The following is a 21,616-nucleotide window of genomic DNA, read 5'->3' on the forward strand; positions in this document are numbered from 1 at the left end:
TACATGGGACATAGAAATGCATTCACACATTATGTACATTTAATTTTCTATGGAGAAACACAACAAAATAGACAAGTAATTATATGGACCTACCAGTTATGGTAACTGTCACTTCGCAAGAGGCAGTGCCAGCTTCATTGGTGGCTTTGCAGGTATATCTGCCAGAGTCTGAGACTTTGGAGCTCTTGATACACAACACAGCCACATTGCTCTTGAAGGACATGTCATAGTGATCAGAGCTGTGACTCTCACTGTCATCTTTGTACCAATTGATGGTCATGGGCTGAGAACCAGACAAACGTGCCTCAATTTTCACCATCTTGCCCTCTGTATCCTCAAGGGTCTCTGTGGGCTTTTTCGTGAATGTAGGTGGGATTTTGCGCTCTGAAAAGAAATATAAAAGCATGAATGGTTTACGAAACAAGATTGCAATGTTCACGTTAGGTGTCACGTAAGGTGACAAAGAAGGCTAATGCAAACAAAGTACTATACCAAAAATGTCTCTCAAGAAACACGAGGGACTAAAATTGGGTGCCAGTGGGCCAAATACCTTTGACAGTAATTTCAGTGGAACAAGAGTCCTTTCCAATGTCATTAGTGGCATGGCAAAAGTAGCGGCCAGAGTCTGCTTTAGCTGCTTTCAATATAGTAAGGTGTGGGGTGTTATCCACGCAGGACATCTTGTAATTTCCCCCTGATCGAATATCTTTGTGATCCTTTGACCAAGTTACTTTTATTGGCAAAGATCCAGTCATGTGGCATTCCAATTCCACACTATCACCCACTGAAATATCCACCACGGGTGACAGCGTTTTATCAAAGACAGGGGGATATCTTGGCTCTAAAAGTTAAATGATGGGAAAGAGTTGGAACATACAGCATACATTGAAATGAAAGCATTGACACTGTACAATATGATATTGTACTAATACAGAACGTGCACTGTCTCTCAGTCAGCAAGCAAAAAACGACTTCTTTGAAGAAAAACCGACCGACCTTGAAGAGTGAGTTTGGCTCTGCAGGATGCAGTCCCAACACTGTTGGTAGCAACACAAGTGTATTCCCCAGAGTGCCTCATTTCACCTCTGGCTATTTTTAGGGCAGCAGTGTTATCATCATAACTCATGGTATAGTCGTTGGATTTCACAGTTTCACCGTCTTTAAGCCAAGAGACCTCAATGGGTGAGGAGCCTGCCACACGGCACTCAAATTTGACTTCCATTCCTTCAGTCTGTTGAAGACTGGTTATTTTCTTGGGGAAGGTAGGTGGCGTTTTTGCCTCTGAAAATAGGATAGTTCAACAAACAATATAATGACATTAGCTGCAAAAAACTTCATACTAGTCGTTAATTTCATAAACAATGATGCAGAGTCAAAACTGAATATTTCCAGATTTAAAAAAGAGAACATTCCTAAATAAAAGATGACTGGGCATCACCTTGGACAGAGAGACGGCAGGTGGATGAGGCTGATCCTATGTTGTTTTCTGCTTTGCATGTGTATTCACCAATATCAGCCTTGGCTGCTTTGCTCAGTTTTAAGCAAGCAATTCCTTTGGAATATTCTATTTTGCAAGTAGGGGTGGACCTCACTTTTCCGTCGGCCTTAAACCAAGCCACCTTTATTTCAGGGGTTCCGCCGACATGGCATTTCAAACAAACTGCATCACCAGCAGTCACTTCCATTGGCTCCAAATTCTCAATGAAATAAGGTGGTTCTAAAGTGACAGATATAAACCGTTCAGAAACATGCATATGTACATCAGATATATACAGTATAGGACAATCCCAATACATTACCAGGTCAACTTAGGTAAACTAACCTAAGATGGACACTTGTGCTTTGCAGGTATCCTTTCCAGCATCATTGGACACTTCACAAGAGTATTCCCCACTTGCTTCCTTATCATCACTGTTTAAACACTCCAGGATACAGGAGGTCTCAGTGGTAGTGACATTGTGCTTATAAGAGGCATATAGCTGTTTGCCGTCCTTATACCAGGTGACAAATATTTTTGGGGTTCCAGTGTATGTGCACTCAAGTATCAATGATTTCCCCTTTTCCACAGAATGGTCCTTCAGCTTCTTAACAAAGCGCGCAGGTTCTGAGTTAAATCATACAGAAGTTTGTTAGTCCACATTCTGATTAATTTTGTAATTTTGTTTTAATTCTGTTAATAAAAATATGTAATACAAATATTTTTAGTTCAATTATTGACCAACCTTTCACAGACAGGTTTACCGGGCAACTTTCCTTCCCAGCATCATTAATAATCTGGCATGTATATTCTCCAGCGTGGGATTTGTCAATTTTAAATAGCTCCATAGTAGCTGTATTGTCCCGCAGAGCAATTTCATAGCCTTTTCCAGACAAAATTTGCTTGGTGCCTCTGAACCATTTCAGTTTCAGTGGGGCACTTCCTTTGACAATTGCTGAGAACAAAACATTTGTGCCAGGCATGGCTTCCAATGGCTGAGGTGGCATCACGAAAGAAGGAGGTTCTAAATACAAAAAATACATACTTTTAGCTTGCCTACATCTGACATTAAATCAGTTACTTCACAAAGCAATAGTCATTACGAAGCCCAAACGAGTTCTGTAGATTCAAACCTCATATTTACTGACCTTTCACAATGAAAGAGGCACTGGTCTCATTGGTTCCTGCCTTGTTTACGGCTTTGCATTTATACACTCCGGAGTCTGACAACTTAAGAGTGGGCACTTTGAGCGTGCAGTTGTTGTCACTGAATGCAATCTCATAGTTTGGTCCAGTTTTGATCTCCTCTCCATCATGGTACCAGGTAATGGTGAAAGGTGCGGAACCAGAGACTTTGCAGTCCATTTCACCAGCTTTTCCAACAATAGCTTGATAATCCTTCAATTTCCGTGTAAATGTTGGAGGTATGGTTTTATCTGTTATAGAAGGACATGGTTAGTAACCAGTGCATTAGGCAAAACACTAGGCAATTAGGCAAATATCATATTACACTGTGTTTAGGAAGTGGACACCAACCTAGTACAGTGAGGTTTAATTTGGTGAGATCACTGCCAACCTCATTTTTGACCTCAAATGTATATTCTCCTGTATCAATTCTTTCAGCAGACAAAACTTTCAAGCTGGAGATCATCTTTGAGAATGAGATTTTGTACTTCTGGCCAGAGGAGAGCTCGACTCCATCCTTAAACCATTTTGGTTTCAGCTCTGGTGTCCCCGACACTTTGACTTCTAAAGCTGCAATATCACCTGCAGTCACACTGAAAGACTCTGGTCTATCCACAACTTTAGCTGGTTCTGAAAATAAAGAACATGAAAAGAGGTGTGCTTACAGAAACTGAATGAAAAAAAAGCAATGACTGGGGGGAAAACTAAGCGAATTAGGAGAGAAAATGGAATTAAGAGAGAAAATTGAAATGTACAAACCTAATACAGTCAAGTTAGCAAAACATTCCACAACTCCGGCATCATTTCTGAGTTGGCAGGTGTATTTTCCCATTGCAAGTAAATCTGCTTTAAAGACTTTAAGAGTGACCTGGTTGTTGTCAAAGGTAATTTTCCGGTTGTCACCATCTCTGAGAATGTGATCCTTATCCTGTACCCAAGACGCAGTCATTGGCTGAGAGCCTTTGACAGTGGCTGTCAGGGTGACTTCTTCACCCAATATGCATGTTGTATTTGACAATTTCTTCACAAACGTAGGTGGTTCTGAGAGAGGACAAACACGGACAGGAGAAAAAAAACATAATGAGGGAGTAGTTCATGGTTAAAAGCTGGAACATCAATTATCGAAATAAAATCACAAAAAATACCCACCGACGACGCAATTCTACTAACCTCTGAGTTTAACTGTAGTATGGCATGTTTCATATCCTACACTGTTTGATGCCTTGCACTCATATTCTCCAACATCTGAGGCTTCCAATCCAATGATATGAAGAGTGGCAGAGGTACCCTCATTCACCATCTTATATTTCCTACTTTCTTTTAGTGCTGTTTTGTCTTTGGACCAGGTAATCTCAAAGGGTGCTGTGCCAATTATCTCACAGTGTAGGCTAGCATCCTTTCCTTTCATTCCTTCAATTGGCTGAGGTACTTTGAGGAAAGATGGTGGGTCTACAAAACATTGACAATCGTTAAGAAGCAGCTCTCTTTGTTATATGCAGCAAAGCTTCAAATTCATACTGATGTAATACCACCAACAGACAGTATACTAACACTGGATTATTATGGAATATATCATGTCATTGATCACTGGCTAACCTTTGACTGTAAGAGTTGTGCTGCAGCTTATGCTTCCAGCTTCATTGGTTGCTTCACAAGTGTAGACTCCATTGTCTTCAAATCTTGTGGTGTGCAGCTCAAGGAATGCCATTGAGTCAACGAATGAAGTTCTATAGTTGTCACCATCTGTGATCTTAGTGTCATTTTTGTACCATTGCATTCGCAGAGAGGGCGCACCCGTAACTTTGCATTCAAGACGGAGTGGCTCACACGTCTTCACAAACTTTGTGACTGGCAATTTCAGCACAAATTCAGGAGGTTCTGCAAAGCCAAAATATAGCAAAATTAGGTTATTGAGGCACATGCAACTTGACAAAGTGAAAGAATATGAAGCTTGGAATGAACTGCAAAAAGAGGTGATTTGATGACTTGATGGATCTGTTAAGGAGTAAAGGCAAGATGAATGTGAAAAGGGAAATGGGAAGCATGACACATGGTGGACAAACAGTTGTTGATGTGATGGTGGAGTTGGTGAAGGTGCTGTGAACTGGTGAAGGAGCTGTGAAAATGCAAAGCAATTGAGCACAGATAAAAGCATTCGAGGACAGACGGAACGATGGAAGCCAATCGAGGAAAGATGGGAAGATGGAAGCCAATGCAAGAGTTTAAATAAGAGCATGTTCCAACCTTTTACTGTTAAATCGGCACTACATCTTTCAGTGCCGGCATCATTGCTAACTTGACAAGAGTAAACTCCACTCTGCAAAACTCCAACTGAGTAAAGATCTAAGAAGCAAGATAATCCTTCCAGTCCGGTAAAACATGATGGTCCAGTGATCAATTCAGTGTCATCCTTGAACCATTTCACTGTGAAAGGAGGTGTTCCTTTAAACGTGCTCTTAAATCGCACATTGGAGTTAGGAAGGGCTGCCTGGGACTCAGGCAACAGCACAAAGCTTGGTGGCTCTAAAGATACATTTGAAAAGAAACAATAGCAACCAAGTTAATCAGCTGGCCTGACCCTATCACAAGAGAGGAAAATATAAATTTGATATGAATGTTATCAATTCTGACCTTTCACCCTAAGTGCCCCACTGCATTCAACACTTCCTGCTTTATTTGTCAGTTTGCAAGAGTAAGTGGCGGCATCAGCTCTCTCTAACTGTTCGATTTCCAAAGACACAGAATTATCTTGACGAACAAGTTTATATTTTCCACCAACGGAAATATTGTTTCCATCTTTCTGCCATTCCACAGTAATGGGAAGGGATCCAGATATTTTGCAGTCAATTTGAACAAATGTTCCCAATATTTCCTGTATTTCACTCATTGGTTTGGTGAAGCTTGGGGGAATAGTTTGTTCTGTTTTCACAAGAGCAACAAAACAGTCAAAACCATATGCATTGCATATCATGTAATAACCAGTATACTATCACACTCATTTGTTTCAATACAAGATTTTGCACTGACCTAGTACAATCAACTTGACTTTGCAACTGCAGGTATCAATGTGGTTTGAGACCTCAAATTGATAGTTGCCTGCATCCTCCTTTTGTGTAGTCTGAATTTTAAGGCTACTAAGGTTGTTCTCAAAGCTAAGTTTGTGCTGTGGACTTGACTTGAGCTCTTTGCCATCTTTGGTCCACTTCAGTTTGAGCTCAGGACTGCCTGCCACTTTGCACTCTAAACTGACTGGATCCCCAATAGTTACTTTCATCACTTCTGGTTTCTCTGTAATCTGAGGTGGTTCTAAAATGCATAGAAATATAAATTTTCTGTTAAAATCCATACATTTCAAAGATAGACCTGACCAACATTTTTTAAAATATCGAGTTAGCATACTAAATGAAAAGACAAACCTTGCACCATGAGGGTTGCATAACATTTGTCCTGTCCAGCATCATTTGCAACCTGGCAGGTATATTTCCCGCTGTGACGGGCCTCACAGACCGGAATCCTTAGAGTTGCCACATTATTCTCAAATGTCCGTTCAATTTTAGGATCTTCCAAGATCCAGTTCTCGTCTCTTTGCCATTGCACAGACAGAGATGGTGACCCAGTGACAACACACTGAAATTCAGCCGATTTGCCCAAAACAGTGGCTACATGTTCAATTTTCTTCACAAATGATGGTGGTTCTAACATCAAACCAAGAGACAATTATTGGCAGTGATCAGTAAGTAAGAATATGTTGTCATCATGGAAGTTATGTAATCTATCACAATAGTACATGTTTTAAGTAACTAACCTTTTATACGAAGTGTAGTTCTACAAGAACAACTTCCAACCTCATTTGAGACAGTACACTGGTATTCACCAACATCTACGCCATCACATTTCTGTATTTCAAGATTCAGAATTTCCTGTACTTGTGAGAAACTGTGCTTTGTGCTGGATTTAATTTCCTTTAAATCCTTGTGCCACATGACCTCAAACGGACCTGTGCCAAAGACTTGACACTCGAAAGACGCATTTGAGCCCTTCACAATATCAGCAGTTGATAACTGTTTAACAAAGGATGGTGGCTCTGAGGTAGAGAAAACAGACAATTCAATGAAGTCTGAATCATATAAAGGTTTGAAAATATAAAATGATTCCTAAAAAGACAATTAAACTAAACCAACCTTTCACTTTCAATTCCATATTGCAGCTTTCACTGCCGGCTTCATTACGGGCCTCACAATAGTATATTCCACTGTCCTTAGTATCAGCACCACATATCTCTAGGGTTACTATGTTGTTAACAAAGGACATCTTGTATTTGTCACTAGGACTTATCTCGTTCCCATCTCTGAACCAGTAAATATCAATCTCTGGAGTTCCAGTCACCTGGCATTCAAATGTTTTACTTTGCCCAGGTTTTACCACTGACACACAGTCAGGTTTTCGTGTGAACTTTGGAGGCTCTGTAAAATGAAGTAAACATAATAAGTATAGCAGAGGTCCAATTCCAAAACAAATGTCAAGAAGGTAAAGAATAACGGACAATAAGAACCTTTGACAAAGAGCGTTGCTTGGCAAGCCTCAGAGCCGACGTCATTATTAATTTCGCAGATATAGTCTCCAGAGTCTAACGCTTTGGCAAAGAAAAGCTCCAGTGACGTAGAGGTGTTGTCTTTAGTCACAGAGCAATCAGAGCCGGATAAGATCTCCTTCTTGTCTTTAAACCATTTAATGGTCAAGGGTGGCGTGCCAGACAAAAGGACATTAAATTGAACCTTTGATCCAGGCAAAACATCCATTGATTCAGGCCTTTCTAGAACTGATGGTGGTTCTGTTGATAAAAGGGGGAACGCATGTTTCAAGTTAAAAGTCTAAAAAGTTCTGAAGCCAAAGATATAGAAATATAGAAGACAAAAAAATTGTTATCCAAACCTTTTACAAGTAAGGCCCCAGAACACTGGTCTTTGCCTGCCTTATTAGTAGCAATGCAGGTATAGCTACCACTGTCTGCACTGTCAAGACGACTTATTTCCAGAAAAGCTGTGTTTTCAAAGAATGTGCATTTGTGCTTATCATCAGTCTTGATCTCTTTCTCATCTTTGTACCAGAGTACAGATATGGGCAGAGAACCAGACAAAAGACACTCCAAGTGGGCAAATGATCCTTTGATACTCTCCGTTTCCTTCAGTTTCCTTGTGAAAGATGGTTTCATAATTTGATCTAGCATAAATAAAAAAGAAAGTAATGAGAATGCTGTCAAAACAGGTATACCTGTACAAAAAGCTCAAACAATGATTAAAATATGTATAAATTAGCTGACCTAGAACAGAAACTGTAGCTTCACAAGTACTGCTTCCAACGTCATTGGAAACTTCAAATGTGTAATCTCCACTATCACTTTTTTCTGTACTGAGAATATTTAGTACAGAGCTCTTATCTGTGCTGTGTACTTTGTATCTTTGACCTGATGTCAGCTCTCTTCCATCCTTCAGCCATTTCACTTTGAGCACTTTCGTTCCTGAGAACCTGCACTGAAGTGTAGCAGGATCCCCCATTGTAACACTGACAGATTTTGCCTGTTCAGTGATATTTGCTGGTTCTGTGATAAACATAATATTCAACAATGAGTTTTTAACATCAGAGTATAAAATCCAAACAACAGCAATTTGAAAAATGTCCTCATAAACATCAACCAACCTTTGACTACCAATAACGCAGAGCATTTCTGGCTGCCAGCTTCATTTTTGGCCTGACAAGTATATTTCCCAGCATGTTTGGTTTGAATATTTAAAATACGCAGCAGTGCTGTCCTGTCTTCAAAGGACATCTGCGCATGTTCACCATCTTTGACCTCATGGTCATCCTTCAGCCATGATACAGTCATTGGTAGTGATCCTTTCAGAGTACACTGCATAGAAATCTCACTGCCAACTAGGGAATTCATATTCTCTATCTTTTGCACAAACGATGGCGGTTCTAAAGGTGGAAAAGCATACAACATTTTAACTGAAAGTCTACAGAAATAAATAGATACATACACTACCAGTCAAAAGTTTGGACACACCTACTCATTCAAGTGTTTTTCTTTATTTTTACACTTTTTTACATTGTAGAATAATAGTGAAGACATCAAAACTATGAAATAACACATATGGAATCAGGTAGTAACCAAAAAAGTGTTAAACAAATCAATTTGAGATTCTTCAAATAGTCACCCTTTGCCTTGATGACAGCTTTGCACACTCTTGGCATTCTCTTAACCAACTTCATGAGGTAGTCACCTGGAATGCAATTCAATTAACAGGTGTGCCTTCTTAAAAGTTAATTTGTGGAATTTGTTTCCTTCTTAATGCATTTGAGCCAATCAGTTGTGTTGTGACAAGGTGGGGGAGTTACCAGCCTCAGAAATTGCAGCCCAAATAAATGCATCAGATGACCTGGCCTCCACAATCAACAGACCTCAACCCAATTGAGATGATTTGGGATGAGTCGGACGGCAGAGTGAAGGAAAAGCAGCCAACAAGTGCTCAGCATATGTGGGAACTCCTTCAAGAATGTGGGAAAAGCATTCCAGGTGAAGCTAGTTGAGAGAATGCCAAGAGTGTGCAAAGCTGTCATCAAGGCAAATGGTGGCTATTTGAAGAAACTCTAATATAAACACTTTTTTGGTTACTACATGATTCCATATGTGTTATTTAATAGTTGTGATGTCTTCACTATTATTCTACAATGTAGAAAATTTTAAAAAATTAAGAAAAACCCTTGAATGTGTAGGTGTGTCCAAACTTTTGACTGGTACTGTATATTTAAATTGAAGGTTTTCACACCAACCTTTCAGTGTCATCTCACAATCACAAGATGACTTCCCAACTTCATTTTCTACTGTACACTGATATTTTCCAGCATCTCTCACTTCAATTGCCAGAATCTGGAGGGTAACTATGTCATCCTTTAAGACTATCTTGTGTCTTTTATCATTTCTGATCGCCTTTGTGTTTTTGTAAAAAGATACGTTGAATGGAGCAGAGCCTGCAAGCTTTCCTTCCAACATAATATCAGATCCTTTGATAACTTCTTTGGATTCAAAGGTCCTTGTAAATATTGGAGGTTCTAAAAGAAGATGGCAATCAAGTCAGAATACAATCTAAAAATATAAATTGATTAATCTAAAAAAAACTCAGAAAGCTGAATACTCAACACACCTTTAACTGTAACTGTGCTGCTGCTGTGGTCACTACCAGCGTCACTTGATGCCACACAAACATAATTTCCACTATCATCAACAGAGCAGTTGACAATCTCCAATGAGGCAACTGAATTGATGACAACCATTTTGTATTTCTCATTTTGTGTTATCTCGATCTCATTCTTGAACCACTTAAAACTGATCTCAGGGGTGCCAGTTGCTTTACACTCTAGCTTTACAGCACTTCCTTTCACTACTAGTTTCGTAGACTCAAGCTTCATCACAAACACTGGAGGTTCTAAAAAAAGAGTTTGATACTGATTATCAGACAAGTAAACAAACATTGATGCAAGAACAGAAGAACAACAAATGCATATTGAGCAGGGTATATATAAGAAGAAAGGGCACCTTTCACAAACAAGACAGCAGTGCATGCCACCTTTCCAGCGTCATTGGCCACTTGGCAATGGTAGTTAGCTGAGTCAGTGGGCTTTACTGAGTGAAGTTCCAAAAAACTTGAGGAGGTCTCCTTCTTGATAAAAAATGTGCCTCCACTTGATATCTCCTTGTCCTCTCTGAACCACTTGATCATAAGAGGAGCTGTTCCAGTGAAAGCACACTTCAAGACAACGGTAGATCCTGGTATGACATCTTGGTTGTCAGGTTTCAATGTGAAGATTGGAGGTTCTAAAATTCATTAAAAGGAGAAAATATTAATTTTTCAGCATCATATTATCCCAAGAAAATGCCATAGGCCTACTTCAATTGGACGTGTGACATAGGGCTAAAGAATTACTTAAACGTTATAAACCTTTGACATATAAGGTTCCACTGCTTTCTTTAGATCCAGCAGAATTTGTTGCCCGGCATGTGTACACTCCAGCATCAACCTTTTCCAATTGAGTAATTTTCAGTGCAGCTGAGTTGTCTTTGAGTTCAGGTAAATATCTATCTCCAGACTTAATTTCTTTATCATCTTTGAACCAAGACAGAGTCATAGGCTGGGATCCTGATACTTTGCAATCCATTGAAATATCATTACCCATAATTCCATCAAGTCTTTTCAGAGACCTTGTGAAAGAGGGTGGTATGATACGATCTGTTTTGGAAAGAAAAATTGACATCATACTGTACATTGCAAGTTAAAATAAATGTCATGAAAACAAACTTTTAAAAGTAGCAAAGAAGAAAAGCTAACCCAGCACAGTAATAGAGCATGAGCACTGGTCCTTTCCAACACGGTTGGACACTTCCATCGTGTATTCGGAAGAGTCTACTTTTTCAGACGCAAGAATCTTTAAGATGGCAATATTATCTTTCAGAGTTATTTTATATTTTCGACTCCCTTTCATCTCCTTTCCATCCTGGAACCATTTCACTTTAAGTTCTGGGCTTCCAGCGATTTTGCATTCCAAGGTTGCAGATTCCCCTGAAGTCACGTTGATGGATTCTGCTTTCTCTAAGATTCTAGCAGGTTCTATAATAAAGTAAAATGAATTAGATTGAGGTGTCACAAGAGTATAATGTGTTTATATGTAATACATAAATATATATGTACATGTTTTATTTAAATGTTTAAATAGTTATCTAACCTTGAACTGTAAGAGTGGCTTCACATTTGTTTTGGCCAGCCTCATTCTCTGCTTGGCAAGTGTACTTGCCACCATGGCTAATGGCAACAGTTGTTATTGACAGAATAGCAATGTTGTTCTCAAATGTCATTTTGATATTTGGATCATCATCTCTCAACATTTCAGTGTCCCTCATCCATTTGACGGAAATGGGGGGTGAGCCTTTCAATGTGCCCTGCAGTTTCACAGAATCTCCCAATGTTGCTGTAATGGTTTCAATCTTCTTTGCAAATGTTGGTGGTTCTATACAAAACATATTATCAAATCAATGAATCATGTTTTTTAGAAAACATACTGTATTTAGATAAATCAATGTGAGTTTTTTAAATTTATCAACAATACTAACCTTTTAGTTTGGCCAGTGCATTAGTGGTGATTTTACCAACATCATTAGCTATGCAGCACTGGTAATCCCCAATGTCTGCACTTTCAAATGAGCAGAACTCCAAACGAGCAATGGACTCATGAGAGACGATCTTATATCTTTTATCTGTGGCGACGACTGGTTTCTTATTCTTCAACCAGGTGATTTCAAATGGAGCTGTTCCTTTAATTTCACATTCAAGTATGGCAGGAGTTCCCTTCACTGTCTCTACCATTTGCAATTCTTTTCGAAGGGAAGGGGGCTCTAAGAGTAGAGATCAGATTAAATTATACAACTATCTGTTAGATTTTGTAAATAATTGTAAGTAAAGAAAATATGTAATGGTGGCAAACCTTTTACAGATAACTCAGTGCTGCAGCTCTCACTACCAGCTTCGTTTGACACCTCGCAAGTGTAGTTTCCGCTGTCTAACACGTTTACATTGATTATTTCCAAAGTTGCAAGACCAGCCTTAAAAGTGATTTTATATTTATCTCCATCACTGAGCTCCTTGTCATTCAGAAACCAGGAAGCTTTGAGTTCAGCTGATCCTTTGACTGTGCACTGCATCCGAGCAGCTATGCCTTGCTTCCACATTAGTTTTGGTTCCATTTTCTTAACAAAGGTAGGGGGCTCTGAAATAAGTTTTAGTTTGCAAAACAGCAAAAGTCTTGTCAAACAAGAATCAATTTATAACCACCAAAAGAGAAGAGTTCAAGAAAGATAAAATAAAAATACATACAGTAGCTGCATAGCGTTAGTGGCTGTTTCAAAGAGGACTCAACAGCTGTTTTTTTTACAATTAGTTCCTAGTAAGCAGATCTGTAAGTGCACACACACTACGTTAATACAGAAAATCTACTTAAAGACCTTACCTTGTACCGTCAACGTGGTAGGACAAGTTGTACTCCCAGCATCATTTGAAGCTGTACATACATATTTCCCTGAATCTTTCAGTGTTGCCTTTGTAATTTCAAGAACGACAACCTTGTCTTCAAAGGATTGTTTACAGTCCATTGTTTGATGAAGCTTTTTGCCATCTTTCATCCAGGTGATGGACACTCCAGTGTCCTCGTCCACTTGACCTTCGAGCCGCAGTGTATTACCAACGGCTGAAGACACTGAGGCCTCAAAGGTCTTTATGAAACTGGGTTTGTTGATAACCCTCAACTCTGAACTGCATATAGCAGTACCAACACTGTTTGATGCTTTGCAAAGGTAAGTGCCCTGATCGTTCAGCTGAAGATTTTTGATTTGTAGGGAATATTTGGTCTTGTCAGATGATATTTGATAGCTTCCCCCCGGAGAGATAGCAATGTTGTCTTTGTGCCAGACAATAGTCATCGGTGAAGAACCAGTAACTACACACTGGAATGATGCTTGTTTGCCCACGTATAAAGTCATGGGATCAGGCTTTGTACTAAATACTGGCGGGTACATCTCTATAAAAAAGTAATTAAAGATGGAAAAAAGCAATAGGATATGAATACCTAAACTGGTACAATATACAAATGTTGAGACAACAAGTGCACATTACAATTTTTTGTACTGTTTTCAACCTTTAAAAAAAACATAAATATACATACAGTTGCATAAATAATGTTAAACAGAGGACTCACCAGTCACTGTCAGTTTGGCGGCACAGGTGTCACTGCCATGCTGGTTTGTAGCCTTGCAGGTGTATTCACCACTGTCGGCTTTGGTTGGGCTCAGAAGCTCCAATGAAGATGTCAGTTGCCGAGTGAGGATGTGACAATTTGCACTCTCTTTGATTGAAGTGCCAGACTTGAACCATTTGAAGGTCACATTTGGTGCCTCTTCAATTTCACATTCAAACTTGGCTCTGCTGCCAACATTGATCTCCAGGGGAACAATTTTGTACCTGAAAACAGGTGGCACTATAATGTGCACAAAAAGAAAAGTAAATTAGTACCCAAGTAGATAATGATGCAAAAAAATGACAAGTAGACAAATGGTGCACAGAGCTGGAACAGGGATGGTGGAATGCAACGGTATGGTGGGATGCATTCCAGGAGTGACTGTGAAGAAATGGTGGAATGGTTAGAGGAGGAAGGAGGAAAGTGACTTCATGATAGAGGAAGGAGGAAAGTGACATCATGAAGAATGAAACCATGACAAATTTGCCCCTGAAAGCATGCAAAAATATTTCAGTGCTCAGTGGAGAATGACCAAGAATGAAATGTTATAGTTCATGGGTGACGAAAATACCTGGGAATGATATAGAAGAAATAAACATGTGGAGAATGATATAGAGAAATACTAAGGTGAATTAGTAGTGGATTGAAAGTATGGTAAATTCATGCTGAAAATTATATCAATAAAAATATCGATTTTGCATTAATTTGATCTAAAAATAAATATGTATGAAATAAAGTATGAGTTTGCTGCCAAGATTAAAATAAAATGTTATATTACATTAGAAAAATGTAATGAATGAAAGTTAGTTTATATGTATGGTGACGAGTAACAATAAAACTATCCCCATTATCCAACCTTTCGAGACAACTGTGAGTCTTGATGATGTTGTAGTCTTTCCAGCTTCATTCACAGCCTCAAAGACATATTCTCCTTCGTGCTTCTCCTTGATAATTTTCATGATTGTAAGTGTGTATGTGTCAAGTTCTTTGGAACACTTGAACTCTTTGCCAGATTTAATTAGTTGTCCATTGAAAAGCCAATTAGCTTTTGTAACATACTTTACTGTCACAGTGTATGTAACCTTACAATGCTCCTCTGTGGCAATGTCCTCTAGGAAAGTTTCAATAATGGGATAATATTTTACGTTTTCTTGAGGTTTGGATTTTTTGACCTCTTCTGAAATAAATTCCTCCCTGTGTTCTTTTTGGATGAGTACATCTAAAGACTGTTCAGTTGGAATGGATGTCATGGGCATATCGGTGGTGATATCAACCATACCTACATCTCTTTCATAACCTTTTACAGTCATAGTTCTAACCTCCTTTCTGGCCACCTGTACTGACTGTTCAAACTCAGCATGTGATTCTGTAGTAACGTCTATTACTTGAGCACCCAAGTTGGATTGAGTTACTTTGGACTCTTGCACCACAATACGTTCCTCAGCTGTTGCCGCTTCATGTGTAGCCCGTGATTCGGTCTTTCGTTTAGCAGCCTGAGATTTAGGTGTTGTGAAATCAACTACACTTTCTGCTACTTTTACGGTCTCCACTACCGATGACAGTATTTCTTTGGAGGATGCACTGCTAACCTGTAGTCTTTGGGGCTTGTCGATTTGCATTGTGCCAGGTTGCTCAGATGTAAGCACATGCTGCTCGTGATAGACAATTGAGTAGAAAGCTGCCTGGAGTTCAGTCCTTAGATCTGCAGTCTTGGGGTACTGACCTTCAAAAGCAAGTGTTATTTCCATAGGGGCACTTGGTGTTGTGATAAGATAAGTGAACATTGCACGCCTAGGTTCCTTGAGTACCTTCACTTCCTGTACCTCAGTAGCCTCTAAACTTCCAACAACGTCTGCTAGTATAAGTGGCTGATCAAGAGCCACAGCAGACTGAAGTGCAGCTTTCAACTGACGTCTGATGTCCAAACTTGTTGGTTTTGGAATCTGAATAACAAATGTGAGCTCCTTTGGAAGAGTTCGACTTTCTCCAGACTCTGAAACGAAAACAGCCATTTTGTGCTGAGTTTTAAGGCTAACTTTTGTTGACTCTGATTTGGTCATTTGCTGAGACATTTCACCAATCAATATACGCTTTTCATCCATCATTATTGACTGTCTAACAGACTGTCCTTCCTGTATCTGGATGGCAAAATCTTGCTCTGTTGCTTCTAGAAGTGCACTACTCTCAGTTGCGATCGCCTTCTCCTCTATTTGTATGGGCTCAGTAGGTACTTTAGGCTCTATTTTTGTTTTGCATGTAAATTTGTCAACAGTTGTCAAACTCTCAGTATGTCCCTCCTCTAACGCTTGACTATCTGCCACACTTGTAACTTGCATGATGTTCCAACGATCTTCCTTTTGGATTAATGCACGCTGCTGTTTGACATCACTAGTAAATGGTGTTTCTTTGGATATCTGCATGGGCTTCGATGTGACCTGAAGAATATTCTGCGGTCTGGGTTCTGTTCTAAGCTCTGACTGAACTCCTGTCACGGACCCATCAAGATCTTTGGAATAATCTGCGCTAAGCTCCCTTTTTTCCTCTGAGGATGCTACATGTTTTCTGGCTTTCTCCTGCTTCTGTGTTGCTGTCTGTTGGTCTGGCTTTTCAATGGTAATAATTCCCTCTTTGGTTAAGGCACCTACTGGATGAACTGACTGAAGATGTAATGGGGTAGGGGCTTGTTTTTGGGGCTGAATGGTCATTGTGTCTCTCTTGGCCTCAAACAAAATCGTATCCTCGCAAGTGACAGATCTCCGTTCATCATGGGTTACTGTATGTAAAAGAGTAGGGCTTTTCCTGGCGCCTGCTTGTTCTACAGCTGGTTTCTCACAAGTAAATGGTTCCTCAGATGGTAGGATATCCTGATCTCTAATTATCTGCAAATGTAGTACCTGTTCACCTTCTACCTGAGAAAATAATGAGGTAGCACTTTCTAAACTCTTCAGTTGTTCTGTGTGTTCAGCTTGTAACATCTGCTTTTCCTCAGCTGTCAGTGCAGATTTCATAATGTAATCTTTACGAAGGAGAGCCTTCTCTGCTTCTGGCCTCTGCATGGTAAATTTAGTCTCTTTTGATAATGTTTGTTTTGTCTCAGAAACTGAGGCTAGGATTGGTTTGAACGATTCTTTGGTCACTGAAGATTGTAGAGCAGAGTTAGCAGATGGCACATCTGTGGTATGGCCCTCAGGAATCATCTGTTTTTCAGTTGACATAGCAGAATACAATATCTTAATGCCTTCTTTGACTTTGTAACTTTTTTCCTCCTGTGGCTTGGGAATTTCTTGCAATCGTTCTTTTAAAATTGACTGTTGGGATTCAACTTGATGACTACTGACAAGATGTTTTGGCTCGGAGGTTGGCTTTACTTTATCTGTCTTCCTTTCACCTGACATCTCTGTGCTTACACTCGCCAAGGTGGTTATCTCCTCGGAAGTGGCAGACATTAATTTTGAACGCTTCTCTTTTGAAGACTGAATCTCTATGACTACTGGGCTTTGGATACGGTCACAGTGCTGCTCTGTGAGCTGTGGGCTCTCCTGAACAGCAGATGTATGAAATGGAGCCGTACGGTGCTGTTTCGTAGGAACTGCTGAAACTTGAGGTGGAAGGGTGACACCCACAGACACTCTCTCTTGTACCTCATGTGACTGCAGAACTGCAGCCTGGTGGGTGACCCTCTCTCTTTGGGCAGTAGCCGCAGACATATCCAACTCTTTAAGGGTTTGTACTTGCTCACTGGAAACAACCTGGCTGTCCTCGGTGCCAATGGTGTACACCATCTGATGTCCTGCCTGATCTCTGGCCCTGGCCTCTCCAGGAAGGTTGACTTCGTACAAGCGGGATTCTGTAGCTTGTTCAGCAGTCATGGATACTTTATAACCTTTTTGAACAACCATGTGTTCCTTACGCTGAGATACAGAGATAGGCACTTTGAACACAATTAGGTCAGCACTACAAGAGGCCTCCCCAGATGGGTTGGAAGCCTTACATGTATAGAGACCACTGTCCTGCTGTTGAATGCCCTTCATGTTGATGAAGCCAGAGCCATCTGTGTTGTTCACTATAATGCAGTACTTACCAGGCTGAATTTGACGATCACTTTTATACCACTGCACGTCTGGTATTGGATCACCAGTTACTTTATACTTAAAGTATGCCTCACCTCCCTCTTGGCATTTTATAGGTTTGATTTGGCTAGTGAAATTAGGAGGTTGGCCAGTGGCTTTAAACATTTTTTCAACCCATTGCTCAGCTGTAGTTGAAGCTCTCTTTCTTACCTCCAGGTAAGTAGTACAGGTTGTCTGGCCAAATCTATTGCTAGCTGTACAAGAGTACTCGCCTTCATACTCTGTTTTTACCTCAGATATTATTAAGGTATACTCATCTTTTTCTTGAACTAATTTGTAAATTGATGAAGAAGTAATTACTTTCCCATTATGAAACCATTGAACAGTAGGCTTTGGAAGGCCAGATACTGTGACAGTAAATCTAGCTGACTCCCCAACATTGACAGCTGCTGGTGAGAGTTGGGTCATAAATATTGGTTTTTCTTTTTTCTTCTCTAAAGTACTAGAATAGCATTTAGACTCTGGCTGGAGTTCAAGTGTTTTTGATTTTTGAGGTAACTGAAGGCCAGTGGTGTAGGATTCTTGTTCTTCTTCCACTGTCGTCACAGTCGAGCTAGAATATTCTGTGTAAAAAATAATTTGTAAGATTGAGATAAAATGTCCATTACAGAAAGGGTTATGCTGGTCAACTGTGTGTCCGCTGCAAAAGCTTACAAGGGTGACATCAACATTACTTTACATTAAAAAAAACACCATACAATAAATACATCCGTATATAACTATTTTATTTCCATAAATAAACACTGTTAGAGACAAACTGAAGTGATTTCTGTACAAACAAATCATGAATTTAAATTATTCCCATTTCCAAATGAATACTCTGTCGTACTTTATTGAGATTAGTCAAATTGGTAAATCTTTTATAAGCCCAAATATACAGTATTCATTAAGAATACAATTGCCTCAAACATACAGTGAAACACATATTTACAGCACATATCATGTATATAATGAACATATCCTTTTAAAAAAATGTAATTTTACAGCCAACCCCATGGCTTTATTTTGAATGGATGTACTTTGCCATTGTAGTCCTAATGAAAATATAAACTCTACAATAGTACATTCAATATTAGATTCAAATTGTGTTAGATAATTGTTTTGGGTGTGTACAAGATTGTTTTTAAAATCATTAACCAAAAGAAACAAAATATTATCACAAACTCATTCACAAATAAAAATAAAAATTCTGCACATCACTGATTCTACAGCATCATGCTAACACAGAGTTATCATGGTTGCGTACATATTGATAATTTGACACGCACCTCTTAAAGCTGAAACTGCCACATCCGTTTGGGATATTACAACAACAAAGTTACAGCAAACAACGACCAGTTTTTCCTGACATCATTGCACGCGCGATAGAACAGCAGAATACAGTGGGGGAAAAAAGTATTTAGTCAGCCACCAATTGTGCAAGTTCTCCCACTTAAAAAGATGAGAGAGGCCTGTAATTTTCATCATAGGTACACGTCAACTATGACAGACAAATTGAGAAAAACAAATCCAGAAAATCACATTGTAGGATTTTTAATGAATTTATTTGCAAAATTATGGTGGAAAATAAGTATTTGGTCACCTACAAACAAGCAAGATTTCTGGCTCTCACAGACCTGTAACTTCTTCTTTAAGAGGCTCCTCTGTCCTCCACTCGTTACCTGTATTAATGGCACCTGTTTGAACTTGTTATCAGTATAAAAGACACCTGTCCACAACATCAAACAGTCACACTCCAAACTCCACTATGGCCAAGACCAAAGAGCTGTCAAAGGACACCAGAAACAAAATTGTAGACCTGCACCAGGCTGGGAAGACTGAATATGCAATAGGTAAGCAGCTTGGTTTGAAGAAATCAACTGTGGGAGCAATTATTAGGAAATGGAAGACATACAAGACCACTGATAATCTCCCTCGATCTGGGGCTCCACGCAAGATCTCACCCCGTGGGGTCAAAATGATCACAAGAACGGTGAGCAAAAATCCCAGAACCACACACGGGGACCTAGTGAATGACCTGCAGAGAGCTGGGACCAAAGTAACAAAGCCTACCATCAGTAACACACTACGCCGCCAGGGACTCAAATCCTGCAGTGCGAGACGTGTCCCCCTGCTTAAGCCAGTACATGTCCAGGCCCGTCTGAAGTTTGCTAGAGTGCATTTGGATGATCCAGAAGATAATTGGGAGAATGTCATATGGTCAGATGAAACCAAAATAGAACTTTTTGGTAAAAACTCAACTCGTCGTGTTTGGAGGACAAAGAATGCTGAGTTGCATCCAAAGAACACCATACCTACTGTGAAGCATGGGGGTGGAAACATCATGCTTTGGGGCTGTTTTTCTGCAAAGGGACCAGGACGACTGATCCATGTAAAGGAAAGAATGAATGGGGCCATGTATCGTGAGATTTTGAGTGAAAACCTCCTTCCATCAGCAAGGGCATTGAAGATGAAACATGGCTGGGTCTTTCAGCATGACAATGATCCCAAACACACCGCCCGGGCAACGAAGGAGTGGCTTCATAAGAAGCATTTCAAGGTCCTGGAGTGGCCTAGCCAGTCTCCAGATCTCAACCCCATAGAAAATCTTTGGAGGGAGTTGAAAGTCTGTGTTGCCCAGCGACAGCCCCAAAACATCACTGCTCTAGAGGAGATCTGCATGGAGGAATGGGCCAAAATACCAGCAACAGTGTCATAGTTGACGTGTACCTATGATGAAAATTACAGGCCTCTCTCATCTTTTTAAGTGGGAGAACTTGCACAATTGGTGGCTGACTAAATACTTTTTTTCCCCACTGTATGTACTGTAATCATTTGAATTCCAACTTCAACACTACACACTGGGAATTGGATCACCAGCTCTCCATTGAGCATGCTTTTTAGTTCAGCAGTAGGCTAAATCTGGGTCCGAGAAACCCCCAATGATCAACTAGATAAGCCCAAGAGTTTTATGTATTTGTTATATTATATATGACTATATATTAAATTCTATGATTAATTTGAAATATTAAAACACTGGACATTTTGATGCAAGATCTTCATTTGGGCCTAACACGAATGTCTTCATAACAATGTCTTGATTACACATGGGTGGTAAGTATTCATACACGTTGTCACGTTAAATAAAACAAGCAATAACTTTTGTTTGACTATTTTGAAAAGCAAACATTCCCCTTTACCAAACATGATTATATAAAATGTATAATGACTTATGTGTGAAGTGATTATACACTATACACAATAAATAAGATCAATACCTAATTTCAGAAAACGTTTAGCATGTATCTCGGAATAATTAATAAAAGCTACTTTTCGAACACACAATTCCTTAATTGAGTTCAACATCCACATGAACATAAATTACATGAAGAGATTAGAACACTTTCAACAAAGCAGTTGTTTCAGTATATCCAGATTTGTTTTGGATAAGGCACTTGTACTCCCCGGCATCATTTTGGGTGACATTTGTTATGATCAAATTAAAATGTCCAGATGCTTTCTCTTGGATCATGTACCTAGTGTCTTTCACTGGATCCCCATCTTTGTACCATTCAGCAGTGGGATGAGGTTTACCATTAACTAAACACTGGAGGACCACTGGAGTTCCTACTGCTGCAGTGACGTTTGTCAAAGGAATAATGCATTTTGGTGGAGTTTCAGTCATTTGAAACTGGAAACTACACGATTCTGATGACTTTCCTTTGAATTCTATTTTATCATCTTTGGCGGGCTCTGCGAAAACGTCAAAATTTATACTGACATATTTCTCTCCCTGCTCGCTCATCTCATTGTCTGTCATGGCTACAAGTCTAACAGCTTTTTGTGATTCATCAGCTTCCTGCTCGAATTCAAATTCCAGCTCTATTTCTGATGCCTGCTCACCGTCAAACTCATTCCCAACAACTAAGTCAAACTTTTGAGGCTGAACTTTAGCACTACCAAGAGACACAGCTGTCAATTCTCTTCCTCTTGTTTTCCCTATAAA

The 21,616-nt window shown here is 39.6% G+C and overlaps 2 protein-coding genes across 2 annotated transcripts in view; both read right to left on the reverse strand.

Annotated features, from left to right (window-relative positions):
• LOC121536983 (titin) overlaps nt 1–21,616 on the reverse strand; it is a 194,042-nt gene that overhangs the window by 129,585 nt on the left and 42,841 nt on the right. The window contains exons 37-48 of the mRNA XM_041844684.2: nt 13,463–13,741; nt 4,259–4,540; nt 3,833–4,111; nt 3,422–3,703; nt 3,014–3,292; nt 2,626–2,913; nt 2,223–2,501; nt 1,823–2,104; nt 1,439–1,717; nt 997–1,281; nt 551–841; nt 94–384 (exon numbers count right to left, since the gene is read on the reverse strand). Coding sequence (XP_041700618.2) covers nt 94–384; nt 551–841; nt 997–1,281; nt 1,439–1,717; nt 1,823–2,104; nt 2,223–2,501; nt 2,626–2,913; nt 3,014–3,292; nt 3,422–3,703; nt 3,833–4,111; nt 4,259–4,540; nt 13,463–13,741 — 3,396 coding nt within the window. The remainder of the gene's footprint in view (nt 1–93; nt 385–550; nt 842–996; nt 1,282–1,438; nt 1,718–1,822; nt 2,105–2,222; nt 2,502–2,625; nt 2,914–3,013; nt 3,293–3,421; nt 3,704–3,832; nt 4,112–4,258; nt 4,541–13,462; nt 13,742–21,616) is intronic.
• Nucleotides 9,500–11,097, reverse strand: LOC121536984 (titin-like). Its single transcript, XM_041844685.2, has 3 exons — nt 10,660–11,097; nt 10,257–10,535; nt 9,500–10,146 (listed from the first exon to the last, which is right to left on the reverse strand). The coding sequence occupies exons 1-3, from the start codon at nt 10,982–10,984 to the stop codon at nt 9,824–9,826; spliced, it is 927 nt and encodes a 308-aa protein (XP_041700619.1). The 5' UTR covers nt 10,985–11,097; the 3' UTR covers nt 9,500–9,823.

This window comes from Coregonus clupeaformis, chromosome 23 (genome assembly GCF_020615455.1).
Source record: "Coregonus clupeaformis isolate EN_2021a chromosome 23, ASM2061545v1, whole genome shotgun sequence".
Classification (NCBI taxonomy): Eukaryota; Metazoa; Chordata; class Actinopteri; order Salmoniformes; family Salmonidae; genus Coregonus; species Coregonus clupeaformis.